This window comes from Triturus cristatus, chromosome 4_1, assembly GCF_964204655.1.
Source record: "Triturus cristatus chromosome 4_1, aTriCri1.1, whole genome shotgun sequence".
Lineage (NCBI taxonomy): Eukaryota > Metazoa > Chordata > Amphibia > Caudata > Salamandridae > Triturus > Triturus cristatus.
In genome coordinates this window covers 222963404-222975923 of record NC_140585.1, presented here as the reverse complement: position 1 = coordinate 222975923, position 12520 = coordinate 222963404, and the positions used below count along the sequence as shown (strand labels likewise).

General features: G+C 42.3%; 1 protein-coding gene across 1 annotated transcript in view; it reads left to right on the top strand.

Annotated features, from left to right (window-relative positions):
- LOC146854135 (pepsin A-like) overlaps positions 1–12291 on the top strand; it is a 109782-nt gene extending 97491 nt beyond the window's left edge. Inside the window, exon 9 of the mRNA XM_085651901.1 lies at positions 11427–12291. Within this exon, the coding sequence (XP_085508027.1) occupies positions 11427–11576 (150 nt within the window). The 3' untranslated portion in view covers positions 11577–12291. The remainder of the gene's footprint in view (positions 1–11426) is intronic.
- The last annotated feature ends 229 nt before the right edge of the window (positions 12292–12520 follow it).

Sequence of the window (12520 nt, the reverse complement as noted above, 5' to 3'; positions counted from 1 at the left end):
AAAACCAATAGGCTTCACCTATGCGAGATCTCTTGTCTTTGTCAATGTTTTTTGTACATGTTGCAGATCACTATAATAAAGATGTGAAATAATGGAAAGAGCTGCTGACTAGGGGAACAGGGTTCAATTCTCAGCATTGGCTCAACATCCTGTGATCCTGGCCAAAGCATTTGACCTCCCCAGTGCCATAAAAAGCGTATTTGTGCAATATAACTGGTGCTCTTACAAAGCACTGAAATACTTTATCGACCCTTTAGGTGTTTTAAACAAAATCTGTCTGTACTGTGAAAAAAGGTGATCCATACACTTTTAAGGTGTACCAGTGCCCTAGGTGAGAAGAAGAGAAAACCAGTGAGGGAAGAAGCCCACGAGGGGATAGAGGAACGGTCAGGAAGCCCACGGTGGAGGAGGTGATACTCGCAATGAGCCACAGGGAGCACTGGGACAGCAGACGATCAGTAGGAAGTGGGGAGATATCGTACAGAGCTGGATCTGATTTGGGGATAGTAGCAGGAGCAGCCGGCAGCGATCGGGGGTGGCAGGTCAGGGAGGTAAGTGGGGGTAAAAAAAGAAAAAAATAACATACCCCCTTGCCCTGCCTCTCTGCTGTCGCACTGCAGCCTTGTGATGGGTCTGAGCGCTGTGGTTCGGCACTCAGACAGGAGCTGGAGGCCTGGGCATGTTCTCCGCGCAGACTGTAATGCAGCCTGCATGGAGACCATGCAAAGTGCGAATGACCGCTTGGCTGGCCCGAGAGGACCGGCCAAGCATTCATGCGCACATTGGAGTGGGCAAACCACTCCTTCCCTGCTCCTCTGTCCTTGGAGCAGTCCCATCCCGCCCTCAAAGCTGCGAGCAGAAGGATAAACACAAAATGATAATAACCTCGAGTTATTTTCATTATATTTTTTTCTTTCTTTCACTGCTGCCAAATCAGTGGGGCAATGCTCCTCCACCTTAGCGGAGGAGCCACCACTGGGTAGTAGTAAGATATAGCAATAATCAGTGGTCACTGGGTTTCCTAGAGCATTTGGCCACTGTACCTGCTACACCATTCAAATCATTTCCATCTTGCTTGCAAGGTAATTGCACTTGTGACTGCTTGCAAGGTGATTGCACTTGTGACTGCTTGCAAGGTGATTGCACTTGTGACTGCTTGTTTAGTAGTAAAATATAGCAATAACCTGTGTTCAGTGGGTTTCCTATAATGAAAAAACACTAAAAAGCTTTGTGTGCTTTAAGACCTTGCATACTGTATCTTCTTCCCTACAAATATTTGGGAAAATGTCCAGCCTATGCCAAATTTACAGCCTGTCCAAACTTTGAAAACTTGATCTTCACTCACCCTAGTGTAGGCGGTTCCTCCTGATACTACTACCCTAAGGTAGGCAGCAGGCTTACAGCACAGGATATAAGTGGAAGTCCTTTGTGTAGTTATCATTCTCCTAGGCACGGCCCCACAGGACACTGACATGCTCTATTTAATTCATCATTACACCCTTATCGGTTACAGTGTCTAATGCAGAACACCACCCAGAAACTACCTTCCATAACACTAGCCCACTAATGTGACACTACCTTGATCCCAAAGTTCCACCTCACAGTTAAATGCCGCCTCATCGACACTGGCCTCTTTGGGTTATGCTGCTCCTGTATATCAATGTAAGGCTGGCAATGGAAAGCAACATAACACATTGCTGCATGGAAAGGCCATACAACACACATACATGTATTTACTGACAAAAAATATGTGTGCTGCTTTTCTTAAAGGATTCTACAGCTGATTGAGCTTCCGCTTGTGTTCCACAATTCTGATATGTTTGCACACATGTTAGTAGCGGCATGCACAGAAGCTGTGCGAACTGCAGCACCAGCTCACGTGTGGATGGGTAATGCTTTTCTTGGCCACAAGGTGATCTCTTCCAGTGCAGGGGAGCAACGGGCATGAAGGGTGTGGGATTCCTAAGGGACGAGTGAACTGTGTTTGAGGGTGAAGGGTCATTTATTTTAACCAATCATCGTACCTAGTGGGGAAAGAGTGAATTAAAATAGTGTAGGTGCAAGCCAATAAAAATAAATGAGGGCAATCAACACCGAGGGCATGAATGGGAGAGCAACGTCTGAGGAAAGGGCCGCGTGGCTTTCTTTCATCAACACGGCACCTGCTTCACAAAACATGAAGCGTGGCGGTCGTGAATCAGGCATCAAGTTGATAGTAAAGAAAACAATGCAGCTAAGAGTCACTTCTCCTTAAGGCACGCCATATATCTGCCCAGGGAAAGCCCTTTTCACTGCGGCTGTCCTTTAAATAACAGGGAGGCGAGCGAGCGTCTGTAAAAGATAAAGTGCAGCGTACATGAAGGGAGCACTGTGCTGAGCCAGGAAAACCTTTGCACTTTGCAACAAAACTAAAAGAGTGCACAAACTAAAAAAGAACAAACCCAATCCCCCTAAAATGAAGGCCAATACAAATACATAAACAGAGCTGAGGCAGCACTAACACAACTGTGACATTAAGAGGAGGTGGGAGGGAGGAATTAAAATTTAATCAGCTATGGTGCCGAAGCTGAACATAGGCAAACAGTAACACTGCAGGAAACCAAGAAAAAAATAGTCCCCCACAAAACAGATAAACATAGTGTAATCTGGCATGGGATTAAAAGATTTCCAGATCTGCCTTTAGCTAAAAATCCGTCTCTTTCTGTCATTATTTATGATTATAGTACATAAAAGAGTGACTATATTTAGTTCCCTATTGTATCCTTAGTCCCTGTTTTGTGGGAGTAGCGGAAGAGAAAAAGGAGAAACAAGGACGCAGGGCCGCCCACTAGCAAGCAAGGATTTTTAAAGGACACTGACATAGACAGATGAAAAGCAATGGCGAGCAATGGGCTGTGCTGAACCCCACAAAGCATATACAACAGGTCGCTAAGCAAGGTTCGACCTAAACATTTTTACATTTGCTGACAAGGTGTTATTATCATTTGTTCCTGATCTTTTTTTTTTGTGAAGGCAGAAAATAATCTCACAAAACAGATCACTGCCCCTCGTGATCAGTGCTGGCCCAATCATCGCACTTTTTACCTAACTTTCAGCCATGCCACACAGCAGCTGCGGTACTGTATGCAATGGCTAAAAGACATTAACAAAGCCAACAGCTCTTGTATAGGCATGACCGATTAACTTTGAATAGTGGCCCGTGATTTTAGTTTTGCATTACGATTTCTGGACTACAAACACAAAAATGCAAAAATCCCCACTGGAAAGCTACATATGCAAGACATGTAGGAATTTGGGATCAGTCCATCTGAGCGGGGTGCTGGATGTCACCTCTTGGAAACAAATGACAAAATTAAAAATATCAGTTAGTATCACTACAGCACTGCAAAAACCTAGCAAAAGAGCAATGGAGCATTGTACAGTGCAAAAGAACTGACCTTCAAATTGGGTCGGGGATTGTGGCAGCTGCAGAGATGCCATAGGAGAGAGCTGGCACTGGATGAAGCCACGGACAATCTCATTGTAACAATATTTGGCTCTAGCACTTATTTATTTCACAAATACGGCATTAGTATGTAGGATAGGAAAGGTTAAACAGCACATACCAAAGAGTGTTGCCTGTGGGGGTTGATAGAAATTATATCAAGTTTCTTCTTTGCACTCACTCATACCAATTTGGGTAGTAGAGGTGCAGCAGGGGAGTGTGCACCTGTTCAAAGGTTCTTCTAAGATCCCTTACAAAATAAGGAGGAGGGATCAAGGGCAAGGCGTGAGGAGTGAGCAAGAAAATGAGGCATAAGATTGAATGAAAAGAAGTGTAAAATATTGTACACAAGTAAACAGGGCATGAATAAAAGCATAACAAACGAAGGGCCTCATTACGATGTTGGATGGACTCATATGCGCCCGACACCGTTGTGGAATCGGGACCGACTGATCTCTGGTCGGCAGTCCCCACCGCAGGATTACAATGTGCAGTCGCATACTCCCATTTGTCTATGGGAGCTTGTGCTGCGGCCGTAAATCGGCCGTAGCACAAACTCCCATAGAAAAATGGGAAGATCTGTTCATCTCTGAACTGCGTGGCAGGCACCTCAGGGTGCCTGCCACACGGTGCAGGGATGAACAGGGGTGCATGCCCCCAACCAGAGGCTGCAGGGTGAAGGGAGTCCTGCTAGGGGCCCCCAATGTTGCTTTCCAACAGGCTTTCCATGTCGGAAAGCCCAATGTGGAAAGCCTGTCGGAAACCAACTCCGTAATCCTTGGGGCGGAAACACCGTCCATAGGGATTACGGGCAGGCCTCTGATTGGCCGGCGGGCTCCTAGAGCCCATCGGAATCCAACCGGAATGACCGTCCGGTTTCACTTTCCACTGCCTGCATCGCAATGCGGCGATCAAAACAAACCAGCAATGGGACCCGGAAAGCCTCCGACATGTGGTCAGAGGCTTCCAGTTCTCATATGATGTATTTGTTGAAGATATCAGAAAATTGTATTAAATTCCTTGCCACATTAGAAGAGAAATGTAAACAGTATGGAGGAGAATCGCTAAAATGTTTAGGGATGTGCAGATTATTCTGTGTGCATTGATTAAGAAACACTCTGACAGGTAAATCCAGTCTAGCAACGTGAAGTTAACATTGAAAAACTTCGAACACCAATGTGGGAAAAAAATGCCAGTTAGAAAAGGTGCTTCTGGAGGTTTTGATAGAGCACAGAAATAAATGTGTGCCACTGAGGGTCTTGGTTATTTCCCCTTCTACAAACAGGAAGCAGTATAGATGTTGACACCATCATTCATTATCCCCATGGTAACTACAAGGACTGCATCCTTCAGTCATTCTTCTTCTCTCTCTGGCTGTGGAATATACACACTATCAAGTGAAGCTTGCTGTTAGCTCCTTCAAAGATTTTGCTGTGAACTAGAAGTTGTGACTTTTTGCCAGATGTGTGAGTTTAGAGAGGGTCCTTTTTTAGGTCTCGTTGAGACAGCGAAAGCTGTCTCTTTGAGACATTTTGTAAGTGGGTTTTCAAAAGTGCTACCCACATGGTTTTGCCGGCCTAGAGCTTGCGTGCACGATGGAGTGCACGTGCACAGCTGCTCCTTGCATTCCCCCCTCCCTTCTCACCCAGCCCTTTGATGCTCTGCTTGCATCTCCCTTCTCTTCCTCTTTTTTCGTCACTTGTATTCAGGCTCCTCGCATTCCCCCCTCCCTTCTCGCCCAGCCCTTCTTGTTTTTACTGCACTTCGACCTCTGGGTAAACATCACAAATCATTTAACGCGGTGTGTGAGGCGGCAGGAGTGGCTCGCCGCACCGACCAAGGTAACTCCTTCACAGGTTTATAAAATGCCATGTATATGTTAACAAGGCTGAATTGTGGCTGTTAACTACAAGGCTTGCTTTTCCGCTGTGTTTCTCCATTGCCAATTATGTGCCTACAAGGCACAAATTTATGTCAAATGCACGAACAACCGTTATTTTAAATTTTAGTTTATTTGACAGTTTGACCACTAGTACCGCTCCCCCTTTACAGTGCTATACGCCGTGCGGTCTCTGCGTAAGCAGACACAGCATCTCCATCACTTGGTGCGCTTAACAGAAAAGGCAAAGAGTTAATAAGCAAATAGTCAGAACCCCTTTACAGTCCGGATTACTTCATACGCTCAGCAAGGAGGCAAAAAGTTTACTGTTTTAACATTAAACACGTGATGCTTATTAAGTGACAAACGTTTTAGCCAGTGACGATTGTGTGCCTTTAAGTACAATATTCGTTATTTAAAATGTTGGCAACACTAATACTGCGCCCCCTCTCCCTATAAATGCTATATTTGGACCGGTCTTAGCGTAAGGTAAGAGTCCTCATCTTTTGGTGCGCTCAGCACAAAGGCCAATATTTTCATGAGCAAATATATTGAACACCTACACTCCGCATCACTTGGTGCACTCAGCAAAGAGGCCGAAGTGTTAGTGAGCGGGTACTCTAATAAGCTATATGGATATCCCACGGCGCCCCTCTTTACAGTGTCGTACTCAATCTGTTGTCAGTGTAAGCAAACAAAACAGTCTGCATCACTTGGTGCACTCAGCAGAGAGGCCAAAGAGTTAATAAGCAAATAGTAAGAGCCCATGTACAGTCCAGCTCATTGCATACATTGAACAAAGATGCCAAGGAGTACATAAGCAGGTATTTTTTAACACTGACAGCAACAACCAATAGGCACTGCTTAACCAATGCACCATAACAATGTACACACTTTATGCTGCTAAATTGTTTATAAAGTGTAAAATGTTTCAACATTGCCGTTTGTGTGTCTCCAAAGCACAAATTTATGTCAAATGCGCTATCATAGGTTATTTAAAATGTTTAATTAATTGGACAGTTTGGTTATTAGTACTGCCTCCCTCCCAACCCTCTCCCCCTATACACTGCTATATGCAGTATGGTCTCTGCGTGAGCAAACATAGCATTTTGCATCACTTGGTGCGATCAGCAGAGAGGCCAAAGAGTGAATGAGCAGGTATTGTAACCAGCTATATGGACATGTGACTGCGCCCCCTTTTACAGTGTTATACTCAATTTGGTGTCAGTGCAAGAACAAAACAGGCCGCATTTCTTGGGGCGCTCAGCAGAGAGACAACAAAGTTAACGGGCAAATAGTCTGAACACCTTTACAGTCTGGATTACTTGGTACACTCAGCAAAAAGGCCAAACAATTAATGAGCACGTATTGTACACATGTATATCGCCATCCAATAGGCACTACTTCACCTATGCAGCGTAACAATGTACATACTTTATGCTGCTAACTTTTTTATAAAGTGGCAAACGTTTAAGCTTTAGTTAATTGTATGGCTACAAGGCATACATTTATGACAAATGAACGTGTTCTTTGCCAAATATATACACATATTAAAGTAGAGCCAGTCAAATCCCCTAAACTGCAGCTTCTAAACACTTTAATTTACAGCATGCTAAAACACGTTGTTTTTTTTTGTGCTAAGTTAGTGCCTGCCTTAGCGTCCTTTTTTAAAATATTATTATAGCCTTATAGCCTGCCGTAGCGGGCTATACCGGCTGTTAAAGGCCCGCTGCAGCGTTAAAGGCCCGAGCCGAAGGCGAGGGACTTTAACAAAGCAGAGGGACTTTAAAAGCCGGTATAGCCCTGCCACGAAGGGCTATAAGGCTATTAGAACATTCTGCCACTAGAGGGCAGAATGTTCTAACAAAACAAAGCCTTCAGGGAGCGCGAGGGGATTCAAGTCCCCTCAGGCTCCCTGAAGTCTTTGTTCACAGCCAGAGCTGTGAACAAAGACACATTGGAATGTTGGAGCTCCGGGCTTATACCAGCCATTATAAGCCCGGAGCACTCCATTGTTTTCAATGGAGCTCCCAACATTCCAATGTTCTAATACTGATTACATTTTTTTTTCTAACAAGATTTTTAGTTCAACGTTTGATGTTTATAAAATGTACAAGGTTACAGCCCCTGCTGATCGTATGCCTTCTAGACAGAACCACCCGTCTTTATTAGCAGCTGCTTACAGTATTTCCGTGTTTTTCGAGATTACATTTTATTGTACTGTGGTGTTGTTTTATAGCCTAGCATGTGAAGTTGATAAAGTACAAAGGTTTCAGCCTTTGATAATTATCTTCCTTCCAGGCATAGACACAGGTATGTTTTTAGCTGGCGTGATTTTTATACAGTTCAAAGGTTACAACCCGAGCTGATCCTGTGCTTTTTAATCACAAACATACAGTTGTTCAATAGCAGCTGATTAGTGTTTGTCAATGTTTTTTAAGGTTACATTTTAGCGTACTGAGTTGTTGTTTTTTAAGCCAAACAACTCATGTTAATAAAGTACAAAAGGTTTCAGCCTTTGATCATTGTGTGCTTCCTAGGTACATACATATATAGTTTTGAACTAAATTCCTAATTATTTTTCTACTGTGTAACTTTTGAGCCAAGCACAAAATATAAGAAAAAGTACAAAACCTTTCGGCTTCTGCCCATTGTGTGCTTCTCAGGCACACAAAAACATGTTTTTTACTAATTTGTTACTGCATAGCCTGCCAATCATATGCCTCTAAGGTCCATACATACATTTTTAGTAGGTGCTGCTTCATTTAGGTCCGTGCTGCATAAATACATATAGTTTTTCAGCATGTAACTTCATTTATAAATAAGTCTTGTTATTATTCGAATCCTTCTAAGTATAGCTTTCTGCTATTTTAAATTTGACCCCATCCAACAGTTTAAAAACACTACCCTTCCACACCACCCTTCCCTCCCCCCCCCCCCTTTTACAGTATTATACTCAGCCCGGTCTTGGTGGAAGCAGCCAGAGTCAGTAAAACTGTTGGCCAACCATAAAAAAGTGCATCTTTCTTTTATTTTCGCCATTACTCTAAATATCCTGCTTATAGGCTGCACACTCATACCACAACTTTGTTGCTCAAGGGAAAGGCCAAGGAGGTAACAAACACGTTTGCAGTCCCCTACGCTCTGTTCTCGTAGCAAAAACGCCAAACAGTTAACGTGCAAATTGTCTAAATACTTTAACAGTCTGCATCATGTGGTGCGCTCAGCAGAGACGCCAAGCAGCTAATAAGCAGGTATTTAAAACACCTTCAAAGACATGTAATGGCCACTGCCTCACCGATTTAGCACCGCAGTGTACACAGTTTATACTGTTTAATTTTTAATAGGGAGACGTAATGTTACAAACAAATCAAACACCGTGGATGAGAAATTTGGAGGCAAAAAAGGGGGAAAAAGCATACCACACAGCAGGGTTACAATGCATATACATATACACTTGTGCTCCCTTTGTCAGCTATGGTGCTTTCAGTCCAAAAAAAAACTTTAGGGCATAATTCCCCTAACTTTCACAAAGGTTAGGTGTTTTAAAGTGTCTGCTGTTTGCTAACTTCCAGCAAAAGCTGTAGTGTCTTCTGAGCGTCTAGTGAGTAAAGATAAAGGCCAAAACAACCTAAAGTAGTTCTTTAGGATATACCTTATACACCGGCAACTGATTAATAGTAAACAAGCAACTGCATAGCTCCCTAGACAATATTAGTACACATAGGTACATCTTATTAACTTTAATGATTAACACATTTGCTCTTATGTACTTGGTGTGGCATCTATGTTTGCATTATTGCTATTAATTGCACTTTTTTTATTACTGTGCTGTTTTAATAGGAAGCGTGATGTTATGGAAATACAAAATGTCTCATACACAGCTAATTGTATATCTATATAGTAGAAACGCTTACATTTTTTAGTTACTGCTTACTTTGGATCTACATTAGCCAACTAAATATAGTTTTGTAACATGTACCTAGAAATCTGGAGCAGTGTTGGTCTGATTAGTATCCCTGTAAGTACAACCAACATCCGCTACTTTTTTTTCTGGCCTATTGAACAATTTTCACACCAGTACTGCTTCCTCTCTGTCGCCCCCCCCACCCCTTTTAAATTATTTTACTCAGCCCCGTCTTAACACAAACAGCCGGAATCAGTAGCAGCCTTAAGGAACCATAAGAAATGCATCTTCCTTCCATCTACACCATTACTCCAAATATCCTGCTTATTGGCTGCACACGCCTCCACTACCGCTCTGTATACTTAAAACAAAGGCTAGAGATACAAGGAAAAGATAATATTACAAACTAATGAAAAAAAACACAGACAATAAATTTAAAGGCACAATATGGGCTCAAGCATTTGCGGTGAGGCATACTGCACAGCAGCGTCACTATGCACAAGCATATCCACGTATACTCTTTTTATAAGCTGTGGTGCTTTGGGTCAAAAATAAACTTTAAGGAATAATTTTGATAGCTTTCATTAAGTAAAGGTGTTTTAAAGTGTCTGCTGTTTAGTAACCTCAAACAAAAGCTGTAGTGTTGTGTAACAAGCAGTGGCATAGCCAAGAGGTCTCGCCTTTGGGAGTTTATAAGTGTTTAGCCATGCAACGGTTGATATTGTTGCACCAAGGATATTGTGCTGCAGAACTAAATACTTATAAGGTCCCAAAAGCGAGACCTATTGGCTATGCCAATGCTTGTTCTCTATGGCTGAATGCTCACCTTCCTATGGGAGTGCTGTAGGCAGCCCAACAACATCCCAAACCCAGAGGGAGTGCTGTTGGTAGGCCAGTGTCATCCCAAATTCTGAAACCGAATTGAAAAGCTATATGTATTTATTTATAGAGTCGTAGATTGTCACCTTCAAGTTATTTTCAATTGGCGGGAATGGTTATACTAAAGTAGACATAATCAGGTAATATAGAAGGCTGGTTGCCATAACCGAGAAAGTAATAAGAAGCACACGTGTGTAGCCTGTTGACTTTCCTTTGCTGCTTCACGTAGCTCATTCCCAGTTTCAGTTCTGCGAACCATTTTCCTGGTTGAGAGTGAATTGAAGCCTCTTCTTCAGTCTGCTGGGACGAAGTGACTGCACAGTACAATGGCGGCGTTGGTCATTATTAGCTTACCTGAAGAAATCAGCATGAGGCTTGGAAGAATGCCTTTATCATTTAGCATATTAAATAGGGAATAGCTAGATTTGGCTTAATATATCGACTATGCTATTTATCAGCCGATACAATCCCATGTTTTCAAACTATGTCCACAGAACACCTTCAGAGCCGCCTCATTGGCTCCTGCTCATGCTTCTTGGTATTGTCAGTGGAGTATATTGATGCATCAAGGTTTGGTCCCGGGGCACTGTCGATGAATTCTGAGGACATTCTGTGGTGTCTGTTTCAAGAGGATGTAGCCCTACGGCTAGAGCAGTCGACATCGAAGCTGGGGAACCGGGTCGAATCTCGGCTACGACGCTCAACATCCTGTGATTCTCGGCAAATCACTTAATCTCCCTGTGCCTGACAAAAAATGTATGTGTTCTTGTATAGCGAAACTGATGCTATGTAAAGTGCTCTGATATCTTCGGGTCTTGTTCGCGTTATATAAAACAAAAAAAGAAGTTTCATCTGGTGAACTGTGCCAATTTCCATTTGTATGGGTGATTGGCTTGTGCTGATTTACCTTATTCAGGTTTGCACTTAGAACGTCAGATTTGGAGATGATGTCTTTATTAATTAACAATAATCATCACTCTTAATCCTACTCTTTCTTGTCACAGATCTCACCTCCATCCACCTCGGAAACATTATTGCTATGGGCTCTTGAACCTAAGAAAATATCAAATGAATTAGGGGTGTTGAGACATTTTAGGATCTGCTTGTAAATACTGCAGGGTTAAATTTCCTTTGCAGTAAGCTTCTTGTCAGGGAACTGTCTGCACCTCAGTAAGGGCTGTGGTGAGACAGAGTTGGATTGGGAGCACTGGAGACTGGTAAATAACCACAAGTAAGGTATCAACCTATTTATCACGTCTTCTCCATTTTCGTTTTAGAGTAAAACATCATGCACGACTGGACTCCAAAGCATGGACATACCCACCGCGGCTGGAGACCTCTGGATCCTCGGAGATGTGTTCATCAGAGAATACTACAGCATTTTCGATCGAGGCAACAACAAAGTTGGTTTTGCTAAAGCTGTCTAGAATGAAGATGAGGAATAGTCTAGTTCTACTGAGGTTCATTGGCCAAGAAATGTGAAATTAGGTGAATGGTGATGCTTGAAAAACTCATATGTGTGTGACCATTTTCTGTATTTTTTTTGATGAGCTGAAATTTGAATCAGCATTCCTTTGCTTTCTGCCTTTGTTGGTAGCCACGTAAAACATCTCTCATACTTTCACATAGTTTTATTTTCTTTGAACACTCAACCTCAGCCATAGGCAATTAAATCAGAAACAACAGAGAGATGTTCATTAGATACCTTCAGTCACCCTAAAGTGATGTCTGTCACAATACTTATGAAACTGAGTCTGCCATAGGGTGGATTGCTGAATGATAATAATCTCCTGCGCACACCTAATTTTTTGAGATGTAATCCTAAATGGAATATTAAACATGTGTTTAATTTGGGCGTGCTGGGGGGGAAAGGAGGTAGCTATTCTCCTCATTACCGAAACTCAACCTAATATTTCAAGTGTATAGAATCACTTGACCCTACCCACACTGCTTTGTGCAAATATATGAATTTGTCGAAAGTATATCCACAAAATTAGATTTTTTTTTTTATACATTAAACATTATTTTAATCCATCTTGCTTTAACAAAAACATAAGCATAATGTCAAAGTAATCACATCAACATTTTTTAGCATGACAAAATCTTCTGTATTAGAAACCAATAAAATCTTGGTTCTCGCCATTCCTTGTCATTGAACATTACATGAATTTTCAGCTGATCTAACAAAGCATTCCTATGATGAATTTGTTGTTTTATCCCAATGCATTTCGGGATGCAAGATCCCTTCTTCAGGGGAACTGAAAAATGAAACATAATAAGCATAAATGTATATATGTATATAGTATTATATGTCGTTACAAAATCATTGTTGGTAAGTTGCATTAGCAATGGTAGATTTCACTATTCACCA